This window comes from Schistocerca piceifrons, chromosome 2, assembly GCF_021461385.2.
Source record: "Schistocerca piceifrons isolate TAMUIC-IGC-003096 chromosome 2, iqSchPice1.1, whole genome shotgun sequence".
In the NCBI taxonomy this organism is placed as follows: Eukaryota; Metazoa; Arthropoda; class Insecta; order Orthoptera; family Acrididae; genus Schistocerca; species Schistocerca piceifrons.
Window position 1 is genome coordinate 389,059,932 of NC_060139.1, and position 24,517 is coordinate 389,084,448.

The 24,517-nt window shown below is 39.4% G+C and overlaps 1 protein-coding gene across 3 annotated transcripts in view; it reads left to right on the forward strand.

The window, feature by feature from the left end:
- LOC124776400 (axin) overlaps nucleotides 1-24,517 on the forward strand; it is a 268,089-nt gene that overhangs the window by 86,703 nt on the left and 156,869 nt on the right. For all 3 annotated transcript variants that reach the window (XM_047251377.1, XM_047251378.1, XM_047251379.1), the window contains exons 2-5: nucleotides 8,053-8,221; nucleotides 9,076-9,240; nucleotides 19,210-19,480; nucleotides 21,870-22,331. In XM_047251377.1, coding sequence (XP_047107333.1) covers nucleotides 8,140-8,221; nucleotides 9,076-9,240; nucleotides 19,210-19,480; nucleotides 21,870-22,331 — 980 coding nt within the window. In that variant the 5' untranslated portion in view covers nucleotides 8,053-8,139. The remainder of the gene's footprint in view (nucleotides 1-8,052; nucleotides 8,222-9,075; nucleotides 9,241-19,209; nucleotides 19,481-21,869; nucleotides 22,332-24,517) is intronic.

The window sequence follows — 24,517 nt, forward strand, 5'->3', positions numbered from 1 at the left end:
TAGTACTGCAAAAGAACATATTTGCTCCTTAAAAAAAAAATCCTTTTAATGGCTGTACAAAATACTTAACACCTTGCACTAAACACTAAGCCTTTTTGCTGTTAAATAATCCCATAATATTTATGCATCTAATAGTGAAGTAAATGCTTCATAAATTCATTAGGTCATTTCATTTCTCATTGTAACTGCTGTCTATGTAGTGCCTTTGAATCCTCATCCATCCAGAAATGGCGATAATGTACTTACTCAAGAAGGAAACATTTCATTTTGTGTGTGGCCAGCTGCCAGGGAAGAATGAACTAGGCATTTCTGTTGTACCGTATTAACAGCTATGTCATAAGTGAAATATTATGTAGCAACTCCAACAGCTCAGTTAACATCGGGTTTTTCAGTGCTCAAAATGCTGGCTGCCTTGCAAATGTACCTAATCAAATATATCTTCTAGAAAGGTTATTGCAAGGATTTGTGATTTCAAATCTTTTCATTTAATTCTTGGTAGATGTCAACTATCGCTGTGCAAAAATTTTTATGTGGTAGTACTACTGATGCAATTGGAAGTTGTGGGTAAAGAAAGATTGGCAAGATCTCCAATATGTCTTCTGTCATTATTTTATAATTCTGTGGTAGCTACGCCCGAGCAATATTTAAAATCCATTTGCAAATCCTGTACAGGGGACGAAAAGAAAAAAAGAAGAAGAAGAAGAAGAAGAAGAAGAAATAAAGAGACCAGGTGTGAGTAGGATAGCGCTTTGTGGGTTCCGTACAAACTTAATTATGTATATACATAGTTCATCCATTCCGGAAGTCGAAAATCTCAATTATTTTTGCCTGTTAATGACAATGATACTGGCAAGATATAGATACAAGAATGTTTTAATTTTAAGTTTGAAGTTGGATAACAAATGACAAAAGAAATATTTTTTTGTGTGATATAATTAAAAATTAATGATTCTCTGTTTTTTCCATTACTTGCACTGTGAATCCTTGCTTCATATATAAATGGCTGTATCTTATGATTGCATTGACTTTGAAGCTTAAAAATTGTACACCACCAAGGGACCGCAGACCTTAGTATGTGATGTAAATTTCAACTTGATATGTCATCCCATTACTGAGTAAAAGGCGGCTTAAGAGACAGATGGACAGAGAGACAGTCAGAAAACAAATGATAAAGAATTTTTTCCCCCTGTGATATAATTACAGTTTAACAAACTTTTTTTTTTTTTCTTCCAAGTTTCTTGTTAAGTTTCTTGATTGTAGGCCAACAGTAAGTACACTACAGAGTTTGATGAGTGACTTTGCTTACATTTATTGCACCCTGAAGAGACTGTAGACCTTAGTATCTGACATAAAATTTCAACTTGATATGTATACCTGTTCCCGAGAAAAAGGGTTTGTACCAGTTAAACAGACAGCCACATGGACAACAGAGTGATCCTATAAATGTTCTATTTTTTCTGACCGAGGTACAGAACCCTAAAAAGATCTAGACCAGCAACAAAATTTATGTATCTCCCTGCCTAAGTCCAGTGAGCTGTTCAGTAGTTCTTCTGACATTCTTCAGTGACCATAATTATTTTAAAAGCCTCGTAGTTGTAATACACCATACTCCATGAATAGCATAAACTAATGGAAAATAAATTTATAAACTTTTGAGAGTATGTGCAGCACTAAAAAGCCTCTTGTCAGGCATAAGTGTAGCAGAACTAAAATGAGCATAATAGTAATGTCTAGCTTGATTGTAATGTCTCACTTCTTTTGGTATAATGTGGTAGAACATAACAATTTCTCATACAAACAATTCAATTTTGAGAATACTGCTCTAAAATATTTGTTTCTTCTTGTATTTCCATTTGATTTTCTGAAGTTGCATCCAATTCTTCCAGCTGCTGCATATCCCAGACAATACAAAGCTTTCATTCATTTCAGCATTACAAGTTTACATAAAATTCGTGTCACCTAATAAACTTGTATGTACCGTTTCGAAGAAAATGGCCTTTATGGTAGATCCTGATTGCAGTATTTAGATTGTATTTTGCATGTTGTGATTCAGGGCATTGTACTTGTCTGACCAGCTGCCCAACCATGTACTGCTTTCAGCAAAAGAAAAATATTGTTGCTTTTCCTTTCATCTAAAAGTGAAACCTTACATTGAATGCTAGGTTAGATTCTTGACAACATACACAAAGCAATTTCCTATAAAGTTTCTCTTTTTGCTATAGCAGTATATTACTAACCACAATATGAAATTGGTCGTATGAGTCATATTGTGTGGTTAAAATTTGTAATTGACAGAAATTCAATATTGTTTTCTGTTTTGCTACTCGTAAAATGTTGTTCTATGTTGCCCTCACTTGAGCTGTGAAAGTCGCACCTTTTAACAGAAACACAGAAAAAATATTCTTCTTATCATATGCATTCAGAAATGCGTACTTCATTTTGCTTATTTGAAGGAATATTATTCCTATCAAATGTGGAATTGTTTTATACACACTTAAAACTGTCCAACATTCTGAAAAAAATAGTTTCCCCACAACATGTGAAAGTAGTAAAGTATATTGTACTTGTAATATCAGTTTGAGCAGTAAATAAAGTTCTGAAAACATTTGGAAAAATGTTGCCATTTGGACATATATGCTTTTATTTCTGTGTCAGCATTCTTCAAGAGGCTGTGTTTTTGTGTACTTTCATTTCCTTCACATTTTGAGAATATTATTCTTTAATACACCTGTTGTTTGAAGTAGTTACTGCATGGAAGTTTTGTAGTGACTTGTCAGATGTGAAATATTATATGTATGATTTATTGGAAATATGGAAGTTTGAAACTGAAGAAACTGCAAAAAGGTGGGAATTTAAGGAGATGGGACCTGGATAAACTGAAAGAACCAGAGGTTGTAGAGAGTTTCAGGGAGAGCATAAGGGAACAATTCACAGGAATGGGGGAAAGAAATACAGTAGAAGAAGAATGGGTAGCTCTGAGGGATGAAGTAGTGAAGGCAGCAGAGGATCAAGTAGGTAAAAAGACGAAGGCTAATAGAAATCCTTGGGTAACAGAAGAAATATTGAATTTAATTGATGAAAGGAGAAAATATAAAAATGCAGTAAATGAAGCAGGCAAAAGGGAATACAAACGTCTCAAAAATGAGATCGACAGGAAGTGCAAAATGGCTAAGCAGGGATGGCTAGAGGACAAATGTAAGGATGTAGAGGCTTGTCCCACTAGGGGTAAGATAGATACTGCCTACAGGAAAATTAAAGAGACCTTTGGAGAGAAGAGAACCACTTGTATGAATATCAAGAGCTCAGATGGCAACCCAGTTCTAAGCAAAGATGGGAAGGCAGAAAGGTGGAAGGAGTATATAGAGGGTTTATACAAGGGCGATGTACTTGAGGACAGTATTATGGAAATGGAAGAGGATGTAGATGAAGATGAAATGGGAGAAAAGATACTGCGTGAAGAGTTTGACAGAGCACTGAAAGACCTGAGTCGAAACAAGGTCCCGGGAGTAGACAACATTCCATTAGAACTACTGATGGCCTTGGGAGAGCCAGTCATGACAAAACTCTACCATCTGGTGAGCAAGATGTATGAGACAGGCGAAATACCCACAGACTTCAAGAAGAATATAATAATTCCAATCCCAAAGAAAGCAGGTGTTGACAGATATGAAAATTACCGAACTATCAGTTTAATAAGTCACAGCTGCAAAATACTAACGCGAATTCTTTACAGACGAATGGAAAAAGTGGTAGAAGCGGACCTCGGGGAAGATCAGTTTGGATTCCGTAGAAATGTTGGAACACGTGAGGCAATACTAACCTTACGACTTATCTTAGAAGAAAGATTAAGAAAAGGCAAACCTACGTTTCTAGCATTTGTAGACTTAGAGAAAGCTCTTGACAACGTTAACTGGAATACTCTCTTTCAAATTCTGAAGGTGGCAGGGGTAAAATACAGGGAGCGAAAGGCTATTTACAATTTGTACAGAAACCAGATGGCAGTTATAAGAGTCGAGGGCCATGAAAGGGAAGCAGTGGTTGGGAAAGGAGTGAGACAGGGTTGTAGCCTCTCCCCGATGTTATTCAATCTGTATATTGAGCAAGCAGTAAAGGAAACAAAAGAAAAATTCGGAGTAGGTATTAAAATTCATGGAGAAGAAGTAAAAACTTTGAGGTTCGCTGATGACATTGTAATTCTGTCAGAGACAGCAAAGGACTTGGAAGAGCAGTTGAACGGAATGGACAGTATCTTGAAAGGAGGATATAAGATGAACATCAACAAAAGCAAAACGAGGATAATGGAATGTAGTCAAATTAAATCGGGTGATGCTGAGGGGATTAGATTAGTAAATGAGACATTTAAAGTAGTAAAGGAGTTTTGCTATTTGGGGAGTAAAATAAGTGATGATGGTCGAAGTAGAGAGGATATAAAATGTAGAATGGCAATGGCAAGGAAAGCGTTTCTGAAGAAGATAAATTTGTTAACATCGAGTATAGATTTAAGTGTCAGGAAGTCGTTTCTGAAAGTATTTGTATGGAGTGTAGCCATGTATGGAAGTGAAACAAGGACGATAACCAGTTTGGACAAGAAGAGAATAGAAGCTTTCGAAATGTGGTGCTACAGAAGAATGCTGAAGATAAGGTGGGTAGATCACGTAACTAATGAGGAGGTATTGAATAGGATTGGGGAGAAGAGAAGTTTGTGGCACAACTTGACTAGAAGAAGGGATCGGTTGGTAGGACATGTTTTGAGGCATCAAGGGTTCACAAATTTAGCATTGGAGGGCAGCGTGGAGGGTAAAAATCGTAGAGGGAGACCAAGAGATGAATACACTAAGCAGATTCAGAAGGATGTAGGTTGCAGTAGGTACTGGGAGATGAAGAAGCTTGCACAGGATAGAGTAGCATGGAGAGCTGCATCAAACCAGTCTCAGGACTGAAAACCACAACAACAACAACAACAACATGGAAGTTTAGGATTTTATTCTATGTTAATAACTGTATTTCCTCCTCTCCCACGGAACTAAACCGTACTGTCACATGCAGGCATTCTTTGTGTGTGTGTGTGTGTGTGTGTGTGTGTGTGTGTGTGTGTGTGTGTGTGTGTCAAAAAGCAAATCTGTTCCATGAGTTGTCTTTCACATTATACTTACTTTGGAGTACATCTTAATTGCCTTCATTACAAAATAGAATGTTTTATAGCTATCACTCTCAGAAGTCAGGTAATTAAAAGAAATGAGTAAGAAGTTACTGTCACACATTTCAGAAAAAACTAGACCCTCTGATGCAATAGGTTACTTGTAAATTGGGAGTTTCAGTGTAGGTTTTCTTACATGGTAGTTGATGAGTGACATGTGTCACTACAGAGATATCTATACTGATTATATGCTGCCATTTTTCAAAAAAATGTCATTACTATCTCAGACAGACATTGGAAGGACTTTACTTAACTACGGAACATATGAATATAATGTTAAAATTGAAGCTTAGGTAAGTGATTGAGAAGATTGTAGAAACGTAAATTTATTCATGAATGGTTTGTGTGTGTGTGTGTGTGTGTGTGTGTGTGTAGGGGGAATGTTGTTGCTGCTGTTAGTAACTTCAGTTTGCAAACATTCAGCTGTACTCTTTAGTTTGTTTTAAATGTACTGTTTTGCAGATTACTGTAATTAGGCATCAGATTACAGTTTCCTATAATATCGAGCAGGTTATCAGCTAAACCTTTTATCTTTTGAATTTGTGTAAAAATCTGCTTGTGTTGTTAACACATTCTTGAGTCATTACAGGAACACATAATAGGAATACTAGCTTAGTTTTATACCTTGTTTATAATACATTCAGAAATCTGCACAGTTCCATGTACCTGCTACAATAAATCCGAGTGAAAATATCTTGCATGTGCCCTGACTTATTTTTTTAAAGGTAGAGGAACACAAGCAAATTGAAACACCTGCATTTCTTTAATTTTTCATTTTTCAATTTTTTTTGAATGTTTTAACACTCTTTTATCAGGAGGTCAGCTTTGTCAGGTGGTGCTTGGTTGCGGTACACCATTTGATGAGTAAAAGAGAGAAATATATTGTTTTGACAAGTTACATGGTTGTGCAGTAGTGTCTGAGCCTCAACCGACAAACATTTTAGAGAACAATATTTTGTGAAACATTTCTAAAATTTAAGGAGCACTCTTTGTTGAGGAATCCATCTAAGTAATGCACTGTTTATTTATTTTTGTGTGCCATTGACATTTTTCTTAATAAAATCTTGCTGAACAACAACTACATGGAGGGAGGGAGGGGGGGGGGGGGGAGGGGGAAGGAGGGAGAGAGGGAGAGAGAGAGAATGTGTGTGTGTGTGTGTGTGTGTGTGTGTGTGTGTGTGTGTGTGTGTGCAGTTTTCATAAGTGATTAATATTTTAGTTACTTTCATACAGGTATATGGTCTCGTATTATATTACAGGCAGCTGGAAAGTGAGGCCTTTGTGTTGTGCAGACAATGGGTGAGCCTCCATTCTGTGGGTCCAGACCCAGCTCATCCCTGAGGAGAGTCTTGTTTACGTGTAAAAGAATTCTACCCAGCTGTTCGGGAACACAAGGGCACTCACCATGTGAAAAATCATATGTCCGGAAATGATTTCTTATTGGATATGACAGCTGCATTGTGATACTTGACATGACCCTGTCATAATTTGAAAGAAGCTCATAGAATGATGAACATAAGAAGTTCTGTGGAACGTGAAGAATGGGGTTCCCTGTTATATATGAATTTCCCCCATTTATTTTTCTGAAGAAAAAGATATGGATAATGTGCTCTTTAAAATGGAAAGAATAAGTAGTAAGTTCCCTTAAACTGCCAGGAAGCAGTCATTTGTGGATGACTCATACACCAGGCTTTCAGTGATTACTACAATACGAAACCATCGATTTATCTCCCTCCCTCTCTGTGTAGCTCCATTCCCCTCGCGTCACGGATCGTGTGCGCAGCTGTCGAAAGTCCTTCGGCGCACCCTCGGAACTTGATAGAAGTCAATAGCGAAGCAGTTGTGTTGTTCGTGAATGAATAGTGATTCCTTAGGTTCTGCGTGTCTTAGATTTTACTTGGTCAACTGTGGTATAATAGCTTTTCGTTTACATTACTTGGAAATTCAGAGAAACAAAAATGGTTACGGTGGGTACATTTAGCAAATGTTGTGTGAAACCTATAGTTTTGTGAATTCTAATGAGCAATCTCTAAATATTTCTGATTTTAATTCAGTGTAGCATAGCTGGCAGCATGTAGCTGTTTTGTGTGTGTGTGTGTGCTATAATTTCTCTCTTTAAAATTTTCAATGGTAAGGTTCCTTAATGCTGATAACAATGCCAGACTTACCACAGTGGCTTCTCTTACATTTTTCTGACTGTACAAGCACACAATGGGCTTAGTAAGAAAGAGGCACAAAAAAATCTATTTAGCATTGTGTATGGTGGCCTATTCAGTGTTGGTTCTTTGTTCGTCTGGCTGCCGAAGGGTCTTATCGATTGGCATAAGGAGCCATAGCTCCGATGGCGGACAGTGAATAGTTATTCATTGTAGAAAGAAACGGAATTGTTTTGTGACAAACTAGTGAAATATGAGACGTCAAACTGTAATGTGGCAACAGTTAGGGTTTGTTTAAATAGTTTCATCAGTTTTATTTATTTATTTATTGTTTTTGTAATTGGCTGCTATTGATATTTATTCTTCTATCTCTCGCATTTATGATTTGAATGAAAGTTTAAAATATAGTTTTCATCTTCCCAAAACTTGTGCTAAAAGATATAAATTTTGTGGTAGAATCATGTTCTTCATTTGTTACTACTATTGTTATTATTATTTCTTTCCTTTCTCAGACGTTATGTCTGGTTAAAAATGGAAAGTGACGCAGACCTTGATCAAGCGTGACTTCCTTTTAACTGTACGGTATATGTTACATTGCATTTAGGAACTTTCGGGTAATTGAAAACGTATCAATAACAGATTTTTGTATTATTATTATTATTATTATTATTATTATTATTATTATTATTCTGTTTGCAGGTGTTTGTGCTGCTTCTGCTGCGCGATGCCTCGACTTTGTGAAAAGTGGTGTGAGCTGCTGCTAGGCTCCTGTGAGGGCAGGGCAGGATGAGCTCAGTGGATCGGCCTGACTACCATGTGGGAGGTGACCACAGCTTCAGCCACAACTCTCCACGACCACCTGTTCCTGGTATAAATAATTATTCTTGTGTTTTGATTGTACTGCATTAACAAATTAGATATTGTTGTTGGCATCTTAGTACTTGAAGGCTAGTAAGGTCCAGCTCTCCATGCTTCTGATGAAGGTGCAGTTATTGGTATTTTTGAACTGCTTTTACTAAACCAACTGAGTTATTATTGCCATTCAACTCATAGCAAAACAAAAGTTTTCAACTTCTGTGAATGATTGAAACTTTCTGAGAGTTCAGAACTGATACTCTGTGAGAAAGACGTGGATCCCAGCTCTGGTTTGGTAACTGTCACTTGAGTTCATTGTTGTGAAAACTTCTTGAGGCTGAAAATTTTTGCACTATAAAAGGATTGTTTCATAAAATACATTTTTATAGCAGCCAGCAATTACAAAGTAATGCATTTTAGTGAACAGCAAGGGTAACACAAAATGTCATCTACTGAAAGAGCTATTTCATGTTTCTGCTGTTGCACTGGCAAGTACAAAGTTAAACTATTTCAGAAAAAGAACTATTCCTGAGTTGATGTGCTAGGTTTTAAATTTGTCACACTTTTCCATTTACTGAGTATTTGAACCTTTGAGAACTGCAGTGACATCATTTGATTACTTTAAGACATTCAGTCCCATTTAATGCTCAGTAATGCAACTTTCCAAAACTATTAGCACTATACCCTTAGCTGCTATTCAACTTTTGTGGCCAATGTGTGTAGTATATTGTATTAATTGTATACTTAGTACATTATTTGTTATTTAAAATTGGCAGTAGGTGTGTACTTCTTGTTACACTGTGTAGAGATATAGAAGAAAATGAAAATGTGCTCAGATTGTGTAACACTAGCATAATGTAATAATAGGCGGGGAGACGGAGGAGGTGGAAGGCTTGCAGTCGCCCACCCCAGGACCAGGATACTCATCATGGAGTGCCTCTCGATACAGCAAGGGGGGCAGCTCACCTGTGTTTACACCCCGCCGATCCAGTCTTGCCTGCAACACTACTACTGGTGGCAATATAGCAGGAGGTTATAAACTACTTCTAATATTTGTGGTTCATAATGTCTTTTGTAGACACAGATGTTACACTAATTAAAGTTGTATGTCACACCATTAGCTTCTGTGCAGCAGTCATCATATTGTATGCAAATATTATTTCAGAACTGCTGAACTGATGTCTTTGTATTATTTTGTAAACTGTTGTTTACAGGATGTTATTTTGCATAATATGAATAATCAATCATTTTATTTTCAGCAATCAAGTTTAACTGCTTAGTATTGAATGTTAATTAGACATATCAGTTATTAGAGATATCTTACCACTCATCTGCTTAAAATGTGTGCCTGCTTCCCTGAATGTAAAGTGCCCCCATTGAGAATTTTTAAGATGAAAAATCAAAACTGACAGCCGCATATTATCATTCATTGTCCTGGGATTATGTGGAAACTGTATCATATTGTGAATATGTTGATGTACAGAGCTGCTCAACCAATGAGGAATAGATTTAGAATAGTAAAAGTTCCCTTGCATATTAGAATTACGATTAGAATGGGTAGTGTTCCACATATCTTAATTTTCTGATCAGCCAAGCCTATTCTGATGATGGCAGTGAGCAAAAAACTGATGATGTTTGGGGGTCAATGGCGTTAGTTGATTTTTAAAGTCATGATAAACTGTTAAGTCCAAAAAAATTATTTTAAGAGTGAAAGTTTCTTTGTACATTAAGAGTGTGTGCTGGATTGTTACTCAGACCTCCCAGTCTTGCTATTTGCAGTCATTGTTCTTACCAGTTAAGGTAACCTTCCATGTCTTGGCTTAGTCAACCCATGACAGTATGGAGTTGGAGAAGTTTAAATGGTTAGAGCATCGTGGTCAGAATGTCGAGGTTCAAAGTTTTGAGCTTGTGCACAGTTTTTCCATCTATCAGACAAGTTCCATAAAAGGTGTGTGCTCTTTCCTAGTGAGAGGTATCTTCTATTTCAAATGCCACTTTAATAATATGTAAGTAAAGAGGAGAATTAAAGTGAAATAAACATATATTGCTAGATGTAGCTTCCCGTTGGTTTCTCAATAACAAACAAAATAATGTGATCAACAGTATTGTGTTAATTGAAATTAAAGCAAAATAGTCTCTCAATATTAAAACAATGGCTTATGGGTCCTTTGGCAGAAAGGATGTAGTCTAATGCAATTGAGGTAATAAAATGTACTATTGTTCTTATTGGACAGAGTTCTGAGGTATGACCCTATCGAGGGCATATAATGACTCATAAAGTCCAGAATTGACAAGGCCAGGATGTGGCGTGAAACCCCTACAAGAATTAATGTGGAATTTTCAGTTGACATAGTATTTTCGCTAACAGCAATTTACAGCAGATCTAGTGTGCAATGAATTGATGATGAAAAAAGCATAAAGTTTTGGCCTTAATCAGGTCAACAAGGATTATATGAGACATGTCCAGAAAGTAAGTCTGTTTTGGAAAAACCAAAGTTAATTTTTCAAGAAAGAGCATTTCTTAAACTGTTTTTATCTATGTAGTTGCCACCATTGCTCAGACATTTTTCATAGCAGAAAAAAACTCTCCTATGCCTGTTTTGTAGAAAGATGCTGCCAGTGAAGGCAGCCACAGCTGAACACCATTTTTTGCATCATCGTCACTGTCAAAGGTGCCTTTCTCCAAAATCACTTTTCAACTTCAAAAACAAGTGGTAGTTAGAAGGGGGGGGGGGGGGAGAGGGGTCGTGTTGCAGGTGATTGAACTGCTCCTAACTGAATTGTTGAATAAAGTTCCAAGTGACACAAGTAGAATGGGGATATGACATTGTCATGAAGCAATATAGTGGCTTGACTGAACATTCACACCTTTTATTTTGAATTGCATGGTGAAGTTACCTCGATGTTTCACAGTATCGCACCACATTGATGGTTTTATCTCTGGGAAGGAACTCAACAAACAGCAGACAATGCAAGAAGTGGTGCTAAACAGTGGCTGTCTTCCCTAGCAGCATATTTCCATGAAGAGAGTGTAGAAAAGTTGGTTTCCTGCTACAGCGGTTGTCTGAACGATGGTCACAGCTATGTAGAAAAATATTTAAGAAAAGCTCTTTCTTGTAAAAATAAATTTTTGTCTTGTGATTCGTTTCCAAAACAGTACTTACTTTCCACGTGGCACTGCTTTGTGGTACTGCTGCAACCAGTGTTAGATTTTAGCTCTTTTGAAAAGGATAGTTTAATTGAATCCATTTCAAAATCGCCAACTGCAAAGAAAGAGTTTTATTTTTGCTATCAAAAGATTTGTTCTGTTAGTTGTGTGACTGTTGGAAATTATATTTACTTTTCTAGAAGTACAAGAGTTTTTCATACAAGTTAACGTGGTTATAAAGAAACACTGATCATCATGTTTTCCAACAATATCTTCAAAATAGCAAAAAAAAAATTGGATGTCAAATCGATATTTGGTAGTTGAAAAAATACGTTTACCTCTGAGATATTCATCTTACAAGGGGACTGGGCTTACTTGTCATCACTGACTTTGTCCACATTTATGATTTACGCAGGCCTTGGCCAGAAATGAAAGTGACAGAAATGAGAATGCCAGATGGCCAAGTGTTTGGAAAAAAAATTGCTTTTTTGGTGCAGGCTGGTTGAGGCATGAGCCATTTATGATAGCGTAGTTTCCAGGCACCTGTTGGTGCAGTGCGGGTCTTGGCATTGAGTCGTTAAGTGGAAACATTTTCCTTTATTTTCATGTTTTTGCGTTACTAACATTGCAAATAAACAGAAATAATGCTTAATCTATTGTATTCACCAACATTTGCATGTAGGCATGAAAAGAAAGGGCAGTGGAAAATTTGGATTGCAGCATAATTTTCAGGAAGTGATTGTAAGGCGTACATGAGAAATTCATGTATAAAATTTGATACTTTTATTATTTTGCTTGTTACCTTTGTCCCTCACGACCTGATTTTTACCTGCACCAGGCTGTATCGAAGCCATGCCAAGATACGCCCTGCCAAGGGCGGATGCACAGAGGAGGGCACAAAAGCTGGGAGGGGGGGGGGGGGGGGGAGAGAGAAAATAAAAATAAATAAAATAAAACTCGAAAGATGGTTGTTCTCACATTGTCATTGCCTCCAAGTAGTATCATAAAGATCTTACTGCCGAACAGGCACTGCATGGGTTATGTGCCACACACAGGCAGTCTATGCAGCTAGCTCATGTTCGACAACAGAGTCTCTGCTTTAACTTTGCTGCGGTGATGTGGGATCTCAAAGGTTGGTGTGTGGTGCTGATGCAAATATGCTATCTGGCCGAAGGCTTAAGATTTTTGTCAATTTCTGTCGGTTAAGGACTGGAGTGAAACTGTGTAAGCTAGAGTGCTTTAGATTACTTGATAGAATAATAAGTGAAATGGGAAACAGATCTCTAATCACCATTTTAATGTCGTGTCAGGAACACCAAATATGGGAGTTCTCTTACTTACTTTGAAAAATATGTAGCAGATTTTGGTGTCAGATATAGCAGAAAAATTAATACAGCTGAGCTAGATATGTCTGCTTGTGTCTGTATATGTGTGGATGGATGTGTGTGTGTGTGTGTGTGTGTGTGTGTGTGTGTGTGTGTGCGAGTGTATACCCGTCCTTTTTTCCCCCTAAGTTAAGTCTTTCCGCTCCCGGGATTGGAATGACTCCTTACCCTCTCCCTTAAAAACCCACATCCTTTCGTCTTTCCCTCTCCTTCCCTCTTTCCTGATGAGGCAACAGTTTGTTGCGAAAGCTTGAATTTTGTGTGTATGTTTGTGTTTGTTTGTGTGTCTGTCGACCTGCCAGCACTTTCAATTGGTAAGTCACTACATCTTTGTTTTTAGATATAATACATTTAAGTAGTTATCTACAATATTTTTCATCAATTGTGCGATCATCACTCTAAAAATTGGTTTGATGCAGCTCTCTATGCCAGTCTATAGTGTGCAAGCCTCATCTCCGCATAACTGCTGCACCCTACATCCATTTGAAATGTGCTCAAGCCTTAGTCTCCCTATATAGTTACCCCCCCCCCCCCCCCGCCCCTCTCTCTCTCTCTCTCTCTCTCTCTCTCTCTCTCTCTCTCTCTCTCTCTCTCTCTCTCTCTCTCTCTCTGTGTCCTACCAGCTGATCCCTTCTTCTTCAAGCCAAGTTGTGGCTAAATTTATTTTTTTCTCATGTGATACAATAACTCATTTGTTAGTTGCTCTACTCATTTACTATTCATCATTGTTCTAGAGCACAACATTTCAAAAGCCTCCTGTCTGAATTGCCTATCGTCCATGTTTCACTTTCACTTCCACTTCAGACAAATACCTTTAGAAAAGACTTCGTAGCACTTCAGTTTGTATTAAATGTTAGTGACTTTCTCTTTCTCAGAAAAGCTTTTCTTGCTATTGCATCTGCATTTTATTTCTTTTGTACTGTAGCCATCATGTGCTACTTTGCTACTCAAATAAAAAACTAGTATACTGATTTTAGTGTTTTAATTTCCTAATCTATTTCCCTCAGCAGTGTCTTGATTTACTTAGAGTACATTCCATTATCATTTGATGTTAGTCTTATAATCTCTTTTCAAGATACTATCCAATCCATTCAAATGCTGTACCGTAGCTGTTTCTGAAAGAATTCCAATGTCACCAGCAAACAGCAAAGTTCTTATTTCTTCTCCCTGAATGTTAATTCCCTTTCCTAATTTCTCTTTGGTTTCCTTCACAGCTTGCTTGATGTGCAGATTGAATAACATAGGAGATAGGCTACAACACTGCCCCCTCCTTTCTCATCTATTGATTCCCTTGTGAGATTTAAAACTTTCCTGGCATACATATTGTTCCACAAAATTTCGGGTGAACTGCCGGATGTTTGCAACTTCCTGCCACAATATTTTGGTGCAAAGACTTCTGGCCATCTTCATCTACATCTACATACATACTCCGCAATCCACCATACGATGCATGGCAGAGGGTACCTCGTACCACAACTAGCATCTCTTCCTGTTCCACTCCCAAACAGAACGTGGGAAAAATGACTCTACTTATATGCCTCTGTACGAGCCCTAATCTATCTTATCTTATCTTTGTGGTCTTTCCACGAAATATAAGTTGGCGGCAGTAAAATTGTACTGCAGTCAGCCTCAAATGCAGGTTCTCTAAATTTCCTCAGTAGCGATTCACGAAAAGAACGCCTCCTTTCCTCCAGAGATTCCCACCCGAGTATCTTCAGGTGATACTAGTGAAAACTCCCGTAGCTCTGGTATTTAAGGCCCCTCTGGCACTTGCGTGGTGGATTACCTTGGCGTTGTGCGTGCGCTACTTGAGCGCGTTTGATTCTGCTGTGCCACACGCCCTCCATGATGAAAACTCACTGCATCAATATCAATTCGATTGTCATCCCGTGGTTCCATCACAGAACTAGGCTGGCTGCGGAGGACACGAAGTTTTTGACAATTGGATCCCATGCCAAATTCAATTGGTAACTACCGTCACGATTAATAAGAGACTCATTGTCAGATAACTGTATTTCCACAGATTCATTATTAATAGAACTACAAAAGTTAGACGTATGGACCACAATTTTTGTCTCATTATAATTCATAGCATGACCAGTGGAAATACAGTGGTAGGTGATGGCAGACTTACGAGGCTGAATAAGGCAAGTATGCCGCTGATGTTCTACAATGCGTTCCTGCACAGTACGCATTGTTTGCCCTATATAAGATTTGCCGCATTCACACTGAATCCTGTAAAGACCTGCCTTGCGCAACTCTAGGTCATCTCTGACAGATACCAGCAGCGTCGAAATTTTTGCAGGAGGGCAAAAGATCGCTTTCACTTTATGTTTTCTTAGTATTCTGCCGATTTGCGCTGAAATTTTACCAATATATGGTAAATAGGCTGTCGTTGTAAAGGCCTCTTCCTCTTCTTTGTTCCATCATTTACAGGTCTTCAGCGCTCTCTCCACTTGCTGGGACGAATACCCATTCTTCAGAAATAGTCTGCAGGTGCTCCAGTTCCGTTTGCAAACTATCGGTGTCAGAGATAACGTGGGCTCGGTGAATCAATGTCTTCAAAACACCCATCATTTGTGCCGGATGGTGGCAACTAGAGGCTTGCAGGTAAAGGTCTGCGTGAGTGGGCTTTCTATATACTGAATGGCCATGTGTGACATCACTCTTACATCGCACGAGTACATCTAAAAATGGCAGGCAACCCTCCTTCTCCTACTCCATGGTAAATTTTATGTTTTCATGTGTGGAGTTCAGATGTTGTAGGAACTCTTGCAGATGATCCAAACCATGAAGCCAAACTATAAAAGTATCATCAACATATCACCAAAATACTGCTGGTCTAAAAGTGGCTGAGACAGGTCTGGATCCTCAAAATCTTCATAAAAAGATTGGCCACCAGGGGACAAAAAGGACTCCCCATGGCGACACCGTCTGATTGCTCATAAAACTCGCTGTCAAATAAAAAATATGTAGTGGAGAGCGTGTGCTCAAACAGCGCCATAATGTCAGCTCTAAACCTATTGCCAATGATATGTAGTGAGTCCACAAGAGGTAAATTTGTAAAAAGTGAAACTACGTCAAAACTGACCAACAAGTCATTACTGTGCAGCTGCAGTAACCTAAGTCTGCTGATAAATTCATTAGAATTCTTTATGTGATGTGGACACTTTCCTACCATTTGTTTGAGCAAAGACGCCAAATACTTTGCTAAGTCGTAAGTGGCTGCTCCAGTATTACTTAAAATTGGCACGTTATCCTTGTGGATCTTCAGCAATCCATATAGCCTATGTGGAACTGAACTATTTGGTTGTAGTTTCTTAATTACCTCCTGTGGTAAGGAACAGAGAGTCAGAAGTTCTGCTGTTTTCCTCACCACTCGGGTAGTAGGAACCTTACCTATTTTGCGATATGTTGAGTCGCTTAATAAAACATTAATCTTATTAATATAGTCCTCCCATAGCATTAAAACAGTAGCATTAACTTTGTCCGATTTAAGTACCACTGTATCCAGGTCTGCTCACAAGTTCCAGAAGGCTGCCCTCTCCATAGGCGAGATGTTACTTTTTGGCGGTGTAGCTCTTGTTAACACACGACAAGACTCCCGACGCACTTCCTGAGCTTCATCTGTAGCAAGACGACGCACAGCTTCTTCAATGGAACTGATGAAGTCCAGTAGTGGTGGTGAAACAGGTGTAGGAGCAAAATTCAGACCTCTTGCTAACACAGACATAGTCGCGTCATCTATAGGTTTCCCCATCAAGTTAATAACGGATCATCGAGTAAGAACTTCCTCCAGCATGTGTGTCGAAAGTCAGTCGAACTTGGCTGTTTGCCTCGTTCGTAGCTTTGTCATGGCTCTAGTTTGCTTTGGCCCATGTCGCACCGTCCATCCAGTCCCAAGACAACGTAGACAGTCTTGCTGCCAATTCTAAATGAAGATAATACATGTCCTTTGCAGTTGGCATTGAATGTGAGAGACCTGTTCATCATTCTTCCAAAGTATTTGAGAGTATTGCAGTTGAATAGTTGTTCTCCTCTCCAAGGGATGTTGTTTAACCGTGCGACCGCTACGGTTGCAGGTTCGAATCCTGCCTCGGGCATGGATGTGTGTGATGTCCTTAGGTTGGTTAGGTTTAATTACTTCTAAGTTCTAGGGGACTGATGACCTCAGATGTTAAGTCCCATAGCGCTCAGAGCCATTTGAACCATTTTGGCTGTTGTTTTCTTTTACCTTTTCTGTTTTTGGATACTATGCACAAATGCGTGTCTTTCCAGGATTTGGGTTCAGGTGGTCATCATTATAGTGACTGGCCAGGTTTTCGAGAACTTGCCAGCTTTATCTCTACCTGCCCAAAGTTTTTGCCTTGGGCAAATCTACTCAGATCCTGTCAGTACCATCCACCAACTCAATATATAGATCCAACACCATGATTTAAGAGAGTCTTCCTCATTCTGCCTAGGGTGTGGTTGAAAGATAGAGGCTAGATGAACAGAAGTTCGAGTACTCTGATGCATCTAATGATGGCAGAGATTAGTGACATGCAAACTTTATGATGGCAAATATTGGATTGTGAGGCATATGATGTTAGATATTGCCATGTCAAGTAGTGATGGATGGATAGTAAGTTGAAATTAGAAAGCATAAAGTAAAAAGAATATAAATTTAGGACAGGTTAGGGTCAAGATGGAATTTTTTAAGATTGTGTCCAAATTGCATGAGGCATTTCAGTTGAAGAGAAGTGGAATGTAATAAAGAGTCTCTTAATACCTGGGAACTCCTTCCAATTAGCCATGATTTATGCCTGGATAACTCAGTTGCTAAACATTGCCAACAGAAGGCAAAGTTCTGGGTTTTAGTCCTAGTCTGCCTCACAATTTTCTCAGGAAGTTTCAGAATCATTCACACTTCACTGCAGAGTGAAAGATTCATTCTGGGAACAACCATGTTATAATTCAGCCAGTACTCTATTATATCCTGTCTTCCAGGAGAGCTCATCCAACAAATTAACCAGAAGTTCTTCTGTGAAGTTTGGAAAGTACTAGAGAGATATCGCATGATTAGTTTCACACATCATGAATGTAATTTGCTGACTAGAATGATACGCAATGTAATAGGGAAGAAGTTGAAAAGATGCTCGAGGACGGTATGTATTGTTTCAAAGAAGGTAGAGATAGCAAAGGAGCCCTTCTGACATTGCATTATTGTGGAAGAAAGATTAAAGAAAAATCAGATTACTGTTGAAGTATTCATGCGTCTAATATACAGTGACAGTCTGAAGTGGAATAAGGTGTGTGAAATTCTGTGATGAATAGAAATAAAATAGTAGAGAAGAAGAAGAAAAGTAGTAATTCTCAGAAAAATTTTGGTGTGGTAAATATGTTAAGAGATATAAAGATTACTACAAGTTGAAAAGAGATTGTATGTAGTGTCAAATCAGCCAAAAAACTAGCATTGTCAGTGAGAAACCAAAAAAAAAAAAAATGTTACCAGGACATCGATTTTCAATTTGGTCTTACATGTCAATGGGTGGGAAGTAGTAGCTAGAAATGAAGGGCAACAAACTGAACTAATAAATGAAAGCAGCCAAGAAAAATATTGGAAAGGAATAAAACTATATATTTTGAGTTGTTACACAAAATTATTGGTTACAAAATTGTGGAAGTCAAATAACAAGAGTCATCAGAACTGCCAAATAACTGACAGACCTTATTTGAAGTAAAGAAATACCAAGGCTTAAATTATTGGATTGGAGATGAGGTTGCTGACTGAACCATGTGAAGACTTTTAACTATGGTCAAGAAGAAATTGTTGGGGAGTGATGGTTGGCAGTGACGAACTATAAGCTGCGGTTGCTGAAGTAAAGTATTTGACCATGTTCCTCCTGCTGGTCACTCATGTGGGATAAAGTGATCCTCATATGCCTTCAAATTGGGCACTGTCCCTTAGACATGGCTCCCCCAGCTTTCTCTTATGCCTGTAGTCTGTAAATCACTGTATGCTATATTTTAACTGAGTGTGTTCTCTTACATCATAAGAGGGGACATTGAATTTCAGCGGGGATCTGCCCTCTGTTTTAGCTGGTGACAAGATGAGTGTAGTTTGCCACAGTTTTGTTACTTTCAGTTTCTGTTGCTGACTTCTACTCCAGTTTAGTGTATTTTGCTGCCACTCGTCTCTTATTATTTTCGTTCAGGTGCTAAAGACGTAGCTATTATGCGCCCAAACCATTCTATACACCTACCTACCTACCTACCTACCTACCTACCTACCTACCTACCTACCTACCTATCTGTCCATCCATCTGTCCAAGATGAAATTGAATATGACCTTGGTCCATGTGAAAGGCTGCTAATTTAATAGAGCATGGAGAATGAAAATTAGACTTTCCGTAAGTGTGAGATATTTTTGCATCTTAAGTCAACTGGAATACAACAATTAACTCTCTTAACAATGTTGGTTTGTAGATGGCAGTGCTCCCCTTGGATTCGAACCCGAAGGCAGTTGCCAAGGAGGTGGCACTTTTGTCGAGGGTTCATCACCTCCATCGTATCTGCGTTGGGCCAGCAATCTCCATAGCTTGCTTGATGATCCTGATGGTGTTGAACTTTTCCGTCGATACTTGGAGCAGGAAGGTGAATCACATGTGGACACACTCACATTTTGGTTTGCATGTGAAGGTCTCAAAAAGCAACAAGACCCAGAGAGAGTCAATCAACTCGTCAAAGTTATTTACAGGTAACTTATCATTAACCATTTTTCTTAAAATACCTAAATAACTATGATCATCTGTAAATGTTGCTGATGTAATTGAGATAGGCAGTGGTGTTAGATCAAGGAACTTGTGCAGGTGGCTATAAGAAGGAAAGAAAGAAAGGATAAAAAGGAAAAAATAACACTGTACCAAAAATATACTTAAGACAGAAAAATGCAAGATTATGTAATGCATACATAGTTTTATATTCAAACTGTGTATTTTTCAAGTAACTTATTTGAAGAAATATCATGATCGTGTGAACACCACTGTAAGTTTTACATTGATATGGTGTTAAATTTGTATCTACTAGTTAAGTACAGGGTGTTTCAAAAATGACCGGTATATTTGAAACGGTAATAAAAACTAAACGAGCAGCAATAGAAATACACCGTTTGTTGCAATATGCTTGGGACAACAGTACATTTTCAGGCAGACAAACTTTCGAAATTACAGTAGTTACAATTGTCAACAACAGATGGCGCTGCGGTCTGGGAAACACTATAGTACGATATTTTCCACATATCCACCATGCGTAGCAATAATATGGCGTAGTCTCTGAATGAAATTACCCGAAACCTTTGACAACGTGTCTGGCGGAATGGCTTCACATGCAGATGAGATGTACTGCTTCAGCTGTTCAATTGTTTCTGGATTCTGGCGGTACACCTGGTCTTTCAAGTGTCCCCACAGAAAGAAGTCACAGGGGTTCATGTCTGGCGAATAGGGAGGCCAATCCACGCCGCCTCCTGTATGTTTCGGATAGCCCAAAGCAATCACACGATCATCGAAATATTCATTTAGGAAATTAAAGACGTCGGCCGTGCGATGTGGCCGGGCACCATCTTGCATAAACCACGAGGTGTTCGCAGTGTCGTCTAAGGCAGTTTGTACCGCCACAAATTCACGAAGAATGTCCAGATAGCGTGATGCAGTAATCGTTTCGGATCTGAAAAATGGGCCAATGATTCCTTTGGAAGAAATGGCGGCCCAGACCAGTACTTTTTGAGGATGCAGGGACGATGGGACTGCAACATGGGGCTTTTCGGTTCCCCATATGCGCCAGTTCTGTTTATTGACGAAGCCGTCCAGGTAAAAATAAGCTTCGTCAGTAAACCAAATGCTGCCCACATGCATATCGCCGTCATCAATCCTGTGCACTATATCGTTAGCGAATGTCTCTCATGCAGCAATGGTAGCGGCGCTGAGGGGTTGCCGCGTTTGAATTTTGTATGGATAGAGGTGTAAACTCTGGCGCATGAGACGATACGTGGACGGTGGCGTCATTTGGACTGCAGCTGCAACACGGCGAACAGAAACCCGAGGCCGCTGTTGGATCACCTGCTGCACTAGCTGCGCGTTGCCCTCTGTGGTTGACGTACGCGGTCGCCCTACCTTTCCAGCACGTTCATCCGTCACGTTCCCAGTCGGTTGAAATTTTTCAAACAGATCCTTTATTGTATCGCTTTTCGGTCCTTTGGTTACATTAAACCTCCGTTGAAAACTTCGTCTGTTGCAACAACACTGTGTTCTAGGCGGTGGAATTCCAACACCAGAAAAATCCTCTGTTCCAAGGAATAAACCATGTTGTCCACAGCACACTTGCACGTTGTGAACAACACACGCTTACAGCAGAAAGACGACGTACAGAATGGCGCACCCACAGACTGCGTTGTCTTCTATATCTTTCACATCACTTGCAGCGCCATCAGTTGTTGAAAATTGTAACTACTGTAATTTCGAAAGTTTGTCCGCCTGAAAATGTACTGTTGTCCCAAGCATATTGCAACAAACGGTGTATTTCTATCGCTGCTCGTTTAGTTTTTATTGCCGTTTCAAATATACCGGTCATTTTTGAAACACCCTGTATCATCACATAATAAAAAAAACTGTTTTCTAAAAGTGTGGGCAGCAACCGCAAGAAACAATAAATAAGGAAGACAACATTATGTAGTTACAAGGTAACAAAAATACAAGTGCTTATTAGGTGATGAGGATGATGGATTACCCTGTTAATTAAGGTGGTATGTTAAATGATGACAAATAGTAGTGATGTTAGTAGTATCAGTGACTGAACTTACTATTGGGGGAAATTCATAGCGGTGGTATAATATTCAAAATACAAGTCTGTGAGTAGCTTTGGCATTATCTTTGTCACACCTGCATACATACAGTGTTGCATATATCAGTGCATATTGATTTGTACAGTTGTGGATTTTATATTCCTAGCAGTCTGTCATCATTTATGTGCAAGGAAGAACTTTTGTAAGACTATAATATAAAATTATAGACAGTTTTCCTTCCAGTATAATAACATACTAGCATTGTTACTGCTGACTTGCTGCAAAGAAATTTAAAACTCTTCTTTTACAGGCGATTCTTCCACAAGACTCAGTTGGCTATACCAGATGAACTTCGTAAAGAAGTCAATCGTCGCATCAAAGAAGGGAAGGAACTTCTGGAAGGAGATATTTATGATGATGTGCAACAGGAAGTAGAGAGACTTATTAATGAAACTACATACCCTAACTTCCTGAGATCAGACATTTATTTACAGCATGTGCGTGGCATGCAGAATGGAGGTGAGCTTTCATCCTCATCAGGTTCAGGTTCCTCCAGTGGTAGTGGTGGGTGCTCAAGTGGTGGAAGTTCTGGTGGGGGTGGGGCGTGTAGAGCGGAGGCTACAGCAGGTGGTCCCCTGCCAACACTTCACGAAGACTCTGAACTGGTTGTACCTGGTGGGGAGGCTGCACTGCCTCTTACCAAGGACATGCTTATTGCCACACAAAAACGACGGGCTTTGGAGTTGCGGCCCAAGCCTGAAGCGTATGCTGGGTAAGTCACAAATACTGTGTGTGTGTGTGTGTGTGTGTGTGTGTGTGTGTGTGTGTGTGTGTGTGTGTGTGTTCGTTCCTCTTAGTGTAATGCAGTTTTCTGGTGCTAACAGCTGAAATTGCAGAATGTGGTCCTGCCCGTATGCTTGTAAGAGTCAGTTGCTTATTTTAGGGAGTAACACACACCTGGTCAAGAATTGCTTTTGTTGTGAAGAAAGAGATATGAGAACTGCCATAGAATACAACAAAATGATTGTCATATATACAGTGGAAAATTTCTAGACAATGTCAGTGAAAAAAAGAGAAATTTATTTTACCTCTCCCCATCCTCTCTGTTTGAATGACTGGTTCTTAACTGAAGAAGACTTTCATCAAACAAGATTGCTCCATGGAGGCCTCTCTTGAATATGGAGCATTCCTTAAAGAAAACCTTCATGTAAACTTTTACTACCTCATAAAGAACGGTTTCCAGTGGCAGTGCTTAAAAGGGAGGCCTCCATTGAGCAGTCTTGTTTAATTAAAAATTCAGGTAACAACCATTTATTCAAACAACAGAGTGGGGGAGGGAGAAATAATTTTTCTTTACGAAAGATGTTGTAGAATCTAAATAATTTAGGAGAAAGGAAACCACTCACTGAATAGTAGAAGTGTTAAGTCATCAACAGGCACACAAGGAAGAATGAAATCTTGCTACCTTTCGGAAAAATCCTTTAACAACATGTATGTTTTCTCTAGCTTGTTAAATTATTTTTTCCAAAAGCTAGCAAATATTCATTCTTTTTTATATGCTTGTCAGTGACAACACTTCCACTATTAAACAACTCACACACATGACCACTGTCTGGCTGTCGAGGCCAGACTGGGAGAAACTGCTTGTGTTGGGAGAAGCAATCTGGTTGGTTGGGGTAATGAGGGTGGGCAGGGGAAAGGACAGCAGGGTGGGGTTGGGGAATGGTAAAGTGCTGCTTGTGCGACCAGACAGGGATGTCGTGGGGACAGTGTGGGCAGATAGATGCAGTCGGAAGGTAAGACAAGGGGCGGGAAAGGAGGGGGGAGGGGAGGAGAGAAGTAAATAATCTGTGAGTGTGATGGTGGAATAGAAGGCTGAGTAGTGCTGGAGTGGGAGCACGGAAGGAGATAGATGGGTAAAGGACAGTGACTAATGAAGGTTTACGCCGAGGAGGGGGGCTAGGAATGTAGGATATACATTGCATGGAGATTTCCCACGTGTGCAATTCATAAAAGCTGTGTTGGCAGGAAGGATCCAGATGGCACAAGCTGTGAAGCAGTCATTGAGGTGAAGAATGTTGTGTTGATCAGCATGCTCATCAACTGGGTGGTCCAGCTGTCTCCTGGCCACAGTTTGTTGGTGGTCATTTGTACAGGGAGGCATCTTGTTGACTATGACAGTCAACCCACATAGAACACAGCATGGTGGTTGAGCTTAGCTTCTAGATCACGACTGCTTTCACAAGAAACCCTCCCTTCATGCGATCGGTAATGCTTGTGACCAGACTGGAATACGTGGTGGTGGGAGGATGTAAGAGACATTTCTTGGATCTAAGTCTGTTACAGGGATATGAGCCAAGAGGCAAGGGATTGGAAGCAGAAGTGTAGTAGGAATGGACAGGAATGTTGTATATGTTTGATGAGCAGTAGAGTACCACTGTGGAAGGGGTGGGAAGAATAGTGGGTAAAATATTCCTGATTTCAGGGCATGACTAGAGGTAGTCGAAACCCTGGCAGAGAATGTGATTCAGATGCTCCAGTCTTTGGGGATATTGAGTCATGAGAGGAATTCTCCTATGTGGCCAGCTGCTGGGACTTTGGGAGGTGATGGGTGCTTGGAGAGGTAAGGTTCCGGAGGTCTGTTTCTGTACAAGGTTGAGAGTGTAATTTGAGTTTGTGAAGGCCTCAGTGAGACACTTGGTACATTTGGAGAGGAACTGCTGATCACTATAGATGTGATGGCCAAATGTGGCTAGGCTGTATGGAAGGAACTTCTTTGTATGGAATGGGTGGCAGTGGTTGAGGTAGATCTGTTGCTTGTAGGTAGTAGGTTCAATATGGACAGAGATACTGATGTAGCCATCTTTGGGTTGAAGGTCATCATCGAAGAAGGTGACTTATTGTGTTGAGGAGGACCAGATGAAACAAATGGGGGAGAGGGTTTGAGATTTGGGAGCA